General features: G+C 49.2%; 1 protein-coding gene across 2 annotated transcripts in view; it reads left to right on the plus strand.

The window, feature by feature from the left end:
- The window catches only part of SLC22A18 (solute carrier family 22 member 18), a 61817-nt gene extending 56021 nt beyond the window's left edge, over nucleotides 1–5796 (plus strand). For both annotated transcript variants that reach the window (XM_008922037.2, XM_018075970.1), the window contains 2 exons: nucleotides 330–450; nucleotides 5505–5796. In XM_008922037.2, coding sequence (XP_008920285.2) covers nucleotides 330–450; nucleotides 5505–5692 — 309 coding nt within the window. In that variant the 3' untranslated portion in view covers nucleotides 5693–5796. The remainder of the gene's footprint in view (nucleotides 1–329; nucleotides 451–5504) is intronic.
- The last annotated feature ends 204 nt before the right edge of the window (nucleotides 5797–6000 follow it).

Here is a 6000-nt window from a genome sequence, read left to right on the forward strand (position 1 = left end):
GACAGAAGACAGGGGGAAGGGTGCAGGGACGTCACTAATTCCCAGACGCTAAAAATACCCACAGCAGTGCCGGAGAAACGTGCTGCCAGATTGTAGGGTATCACTTGCTACTTGCTCCGCATGCTTGGAATAATTCACTGAATACAAATGGCAGGCTGTGAAAGACCTTGCAACAGCCAAAGCCGCACCATCCTGTATCATTTGTGGCTCCCACAGTTCACCTAAGTCATGGGTTTGACTCGTGATTTTTTTTTCTAGGTTGTTTGTTGCCACAGAGTCACCGTCTGTACTCTCTAATGATCTGTGGTCTGTTCTGTTCTGTCCCTTAGGCCCTGATGAGGACTGTGTGGCACTACTGCATCATTGCAGTGCCACTGGTGTTTGCCTTCAGCATGCTGGCCACCATCACCGACAGCATCCTTACCAAGGCTGTCCCCTCCTCTGACACTGGTAAGACTCGTCAAAAAAGATCAGACTGGTATTTTGTCAGTTTTGAGTCCATCAGGTGCTTCCCAGCTCACACCACTGCTATCAAGCACTGCAGTACACTCATGGTGAATGCCCAATTCCCCAGCAGATCTCTGAGCAGTTGCATACAATGGGTGTCAGCAGAGCACATGAACAGAGACTGGTTGGGCTATACAGGATGAACCTGAACAACAGTGAGTAAGCATCCCATGACCCAGTGCTCCCGGTCCTGTGCCACCTGCTGACATCCACAGTGGTGGGTGCAGAAAGAGAAGGCTTTCCCAAACTTTCCTTTCCATGGAAGGCCAAGGTATGGTTAAAAACCAAACCAAAAAAAACCAACAAAAGCTGCTCTTCCACCGTGACAGTGACCGAGAGGGCTGTTTGTTCACACCTTTTAACTTAGAGCATCTCAGCAGGGTATTCTGGTTTGCCCTTTGCAAACATGCTTTGCCTGATGCAGTCATTGCTGCCTTTCTCTCTGTTTTGGCCTTGTTTCAGTCAAAGAGTTATTGTATTTCTCTGTGCGAGGCAGCTGAAATGCAGTGGTAGACACATAAGTCTTTTTACCTGGGGTTTTATTTCTGTCAATGAAGGAAATATGCCAACATTTTTTGTCATGGGAGCCTTGCTGGGTTTGTGCTGGGATGGAGCTGGCTTAACCTCGTTTGACACCTTTTACTCAAGTTCTTCCAGGATTTGGTCCCAGAGCAGGTACTCAAGAGTCTCTTTGCTTTAGCTGAGCCTTCCTGGGCCAGTCTGCACCCTTCATCTTCCCTAGCAGCCATCTGAGCAGACACCTCTGCACAGAGCCTACTGAGAATGAGAGTTATAGTTTGCACAGCCCATTAGTGAAGTTTATAAAGCACTTTTGAGATGCTTCTGAATGAAGAGCTTTTCTGAAAACCACTTCAGTAGTTTATTTGTAGAGCTGACCCACCACATCTCCCACAAATGCTGGGAGCCTGTGATTTCCAAGTGTGATATTTCTACCCGGGAGGACCACTTATCCTCAGTCCTCACCTCTCTGGGAACTATCTCAGCCCCTCCACTCAGCCCAGAAGAAAATTTGCTGTTTCATGAGTTAGAGTAATGTTCATGCGAGGGAGAGCCGGGGGGAAGGGCACCAAGCAGCTTTGGGACATACAACCAAGCTGGAATTCATCCAGGCTCTTCTCAAAGGGGTTTTGTGAGGAAAACCGGAGCATTGCTTGGCTTTTAAAGCCCTGAGGCAAGCTTTGGTCAGAGAGGAAAATGGATTTAGCTGCCTCACCCCGCTCCCTGCTTGCGTATGTTTTCAGGCCAGCCTGTGCCTCAGTGGGATGGATGATCTCCATTTGGCAGGGCAGGATTGCAGGGCAGGAGGAAGGCAGCCCGTGGAGCTGTGCACATGGTCAGGAGGGGGTTGCAGATCAGCAGGGCAGCCATGAGCCATTGGGGGCTTTCTCCTGCCCATCCATCCTGGGCTGATGTCATGCCAAGTGCTACTACAAACTGCAGAGTTACAGCTGGCTCAGAACTCGGCATGCCGAGGAGGGACATTCTGGCTCGGAGGATTGTGGTGCTGGGCCAAAACCTTATCTCTGACACTCCTCCCTCACCTTTCAAACCATGCTTTTTCCTTGCAACATTTCCAAAGGAAGAGGCATCTAATGGTTTTGTGCTTGTTTTGGATGTACCCATGCAGGGGCCGGGGCGAAGGCAGGAATGCCTGACACAGCAGAGCCGGCAAGCTGCCTCTCCACAGCAGCTGCAGCAGTGATGGCGTGGGTGTCTCGCAGAGAAATGCGGCTGTTAAAATGCCTGCCATCCATCCCTGGCCGTGGGTGGCACTCCGCAACTGCTGCTCCACCCATACAGCCTCCCAGAGGCTTCTCCTTCCTATGCCAGCCCCAGACCAGCTCTGCAAAGAGAGCTTTTTGGTGGTGCATTAGAAACCCTCACTGCGAGCATAGAAATCTGTTCTTATGAAAAGCTTTGCTGTTACTGTGTCAAAAATCTGAGCACTAACTTGCAATGACTTTTAGTTAATGCAAGGAAATCACACACTGAGAATTTGCCGTTGAAAATATCGCTTTTGAACCTTGCTGCTGTCTTTTCCTGATGTTTTTGTTAGCTTTGGGCCTATAGAGCCCAAAGGGGGTTTTTCTTTGGGTCAGGAAAAAGTTTTCTGAGGAGCTGGGATTTTGGCTGAGCTCAGGTGCCCATCTCAGCAGAGGGCTGGAATGGATGAGGCGTTGCAGGAGTGTAGCCTGTCTGCCCTTGTTAGACGCTGAGTCACCCATCCTTGCATTTTAAATACATGTCTTGGAAAGGGAACAGTGGGAGGTAGGATGGCACCATCCCTTGCACCCATCCTACTTTCAGGACCGATCCAGGATTGCTTCCTACCAAGACTGATGAGTTTGGCACTTGTTGTTTGCTTATGGCTGGGGCTTTGCACTGAAGCAAAGGTAGCAGAAATTATTTCATTAGTTTCCCTTTGATATTCTTTTTCCTTCTCTTCATCTTCAAAGGCAGGAAGAGAAAATTCAGCCACACGTGCACGTGCTGTTCAGCTGAACGCGTGAGCTGGTGGGAGGGCAGCCCCGAGCCCAGGGGAACTTACATCTTCACACAAGCCCTCCTTGTCAAAGCTAGTCCTTTCCCAAGAATGAAGGTCTTGTTTCTGCACAGATCCCCCCCTACTCTTGGGGGAGGGAGGCAGGAAGCCCAGCAGAGCCTCCCTGGTTAACGGGCCACTGTGTTGTGATTTTACTTGCACGTCACAACCTTAGGAGGAGAATTTGCAGCCAGGCAGGGCTTGGTACACTAAACCCCCCAGCTTCGCTCTGGCTGTGCTGGTTCAAAGGCAGCTGCTGGCAATGGTGACCTAATCGTTAAATCAGGCCCAACCATCGCCCCATGGGCGTGTGGCTGATCTGGGCCAGCACCATCATCTGAGAGCGGCAACAGGATGTGAGCTGGAAAGGAGTCGCCCATCTTGGAGAGCCGCCAGCACCCAACCCTGAAACCTGTGGAGGAGGAGGGCCAGGGTGGGAGGGGAGGATGAGTTCCTGGCTGGGACAGGTCATGCCAGGTATAGGCAAAGGGGGGAAAAAAGCTGGAGAGGGAGAAAAAAGGGCAAGGAAGGTGCAGAAAGTAGAATAGCCATGATGAAGAAGGTGAGCACGTGTGTTGGCAGAGCTGCGCAAAGCAATGCAGGAATTTTTCTGCTGACATGGTGACTTGTCCCAGTTAAAGGTCTTGCCTTAAATGAGATCCATCACATGTGCAGCTTTGCAACAGAGCTAGGGACATGCTGCAGAGCTGAGATTTACAATGTCCCAAAGCCTGAGGATGTCTGACACGAGGGATCTAATTTAAACCCATTAAACAGAAATTATCTTTCTCAGCAACATGTTGGAGAAGTGCAGAGGGAGAGCCCAGCCTTTTAAGAGGATGGATTTTTTGCTCCAGAAAAAAAAAAAAAAGGAAAGGGAAAAAAGTGCCTCCTCAATCATAAGAGCCAGTTTGGCAATTGTACTTAGTAATTAGTTTAATTCAAATACCTGGAGGGGAAAAAATAATTGCAAAACCTGCCCAGAGAGTTCAGTGGTTGTGGGATGGTTCCCATTGGCAAAGGGTCAAGGCAAGGTCCCACCCATCGCCTTTGTGTTCCCATGCGCAGGAGGAGCGCTCAGCAGCGCTTCCCGGGGAGATTTCCCTCTCCACATGGCTACGCCCTCGGCTTGGGCTCACTGCACAAGTATTTTAAGCATGCTGATAAAAGCCCAGCAGTTGCTGGCCGGCATTACAAGAACACCTGGCTGCCTGTTCTCCCTGGGAGCTGGGGATCATTTCCCCGTGGCTCCCAATGTTAAATATCACACTTGGCTCCACATCTTCTGGTATATGGGACAGCATCCTCCTCATCCTTCCCAGATGCTGATAGCCTGGTGTGGGGACAACACCTCAATGAATATTAATGGAAAATTGATGCCAGCAGCCCAAATAGTCATACTGATAGTAAAAAAATCATTGCAAAAATCATTACAGAACTGGGCACAAATTTCTTATATATGCTGCCAGCTTGCCATTCTTCTTGGTGTTTGGGGCTAATGATTTTCTGGCTGGCCTTGTATTTTCTGCTCCCCTGAACATGACAACTGTCCCGCACAAAGACCACAGGATAAAAGAGCATACCGGCTGTGTTGGGGGCCAGCTTTGTGTTCTGGGTCATGTCCTGGCTGTTCGTTTGTACATGAAAAAAAAAACCTGCCTTTACCAAACTGGAGGTACTTCCCCATCCTCTGGGTTCCTGTAAATGATGCAAATGTGAGGGCTGCTGGAGGGGGAACCGGCTCAGCCGGGAAAAGGGCTTGCATACCCATCCAAATGGAAATATCTGTTCTTTTTGCAAAGGGAGGTGGGGGAGTATCTCAAGGGTGTTCAGTCTTTATCTGTGGTTTTATTTATTTATTCTTAAAGACCTAGTTAGGCCTAACCCTCTCGCTCCTGCTAAGCCCTCAAGAGCTGTTTCTCTGTTCCACACTAGAGAATAAATGGCAGTAGTAGTTTGAGTGGAACAAGGCCCACTCAGGTACTTATGAGATTGGAAGAATCTGTGTGATTTGCTTGGAAGTCTCAAACACGACCCTAGAAACTACCTGTCCATCCCTAATCCCATGCAGTAGCTACCAGCTCTGCCGGGTGCGATGTTCAGCAGCATCTTCTGAGGCCAAAGGCATCCTTGGACCCTGGTGATGGCAGTGGTGAGCACCCACTTGCCTTTTGGGCACTGCTACGATCACACAGACCGCCCAGTAAAGAGCGGAGCTGGCTCGTGGTGGAAACTAGTCCCCATGCCTCCAGGAGTCCTTAACATTAGCAAACCCTAATTGGACCGCTATAAATTAATGTAAGAAATTATTTGAAGTGATTTGCCACTACTGCAGGGGAAAACCATTAGGGATGCAGGGGATCCCGCATGCTCCGCTCTGCTATTCCATCCCAAGACTTGCTCTCACCCTGTGTGTCTCTGCCATCTCTCCTAGGTGCCATGCTCGGGATCTGTGCCTCAGTGCAGCCTTTGACACGGACGGTGGGCCCAACCATTGGTGGAGTTTTATATAAACAGTTTGGAGTCTCCTCCTTCGGCTATTTACAGCTAGTGGTCAATATAGGTTTGTTTGTTTACCTCTTAAAGACTAAAATCTCACTGAGGGAGACGAAAAGCCAATAACTCATGTGCAAGAAAGTAACTGCCTTACTTTTCCATAGAAATAAAGATGGTTTTGAGTTTTATTTTTGATTCTGTAAACCTAGAATAAAGCAATTTGAACAATCCTTGCATTTTGTCAACATTTGCATCTAGAGTAAGGAGCAGATCAGTTTGCAAAGGCATTGGAATCATGCTGGAGCAACTGAGGCCCATGGGACCCCAGGAGCTATCAGGTTCCCCCCAGCCCCCCGCAGTGGTGGCTGTCATTGTAGGCAATATCCCCAGATCCTCACCTGTTGTCAGGCAGCATTCCTGCTTGAATTCACTGA

The sequence above is a fragment of the Manacus vitellinus genome, unplaced genomic scaffold (assembly GCF_001715985.3).
Source record: "Manacus vitellinus isolate BGI_N305 unplaced genomic scaffold, ASM171598v3 scaffold_30_pilon, whole genome shotgun sequence".
Lineage (NCBI taxonomy): Eukaryota > Metazoa > Chordata > Aves > Passeriformes > Pipridae > Manacus > Manacus vitellinus.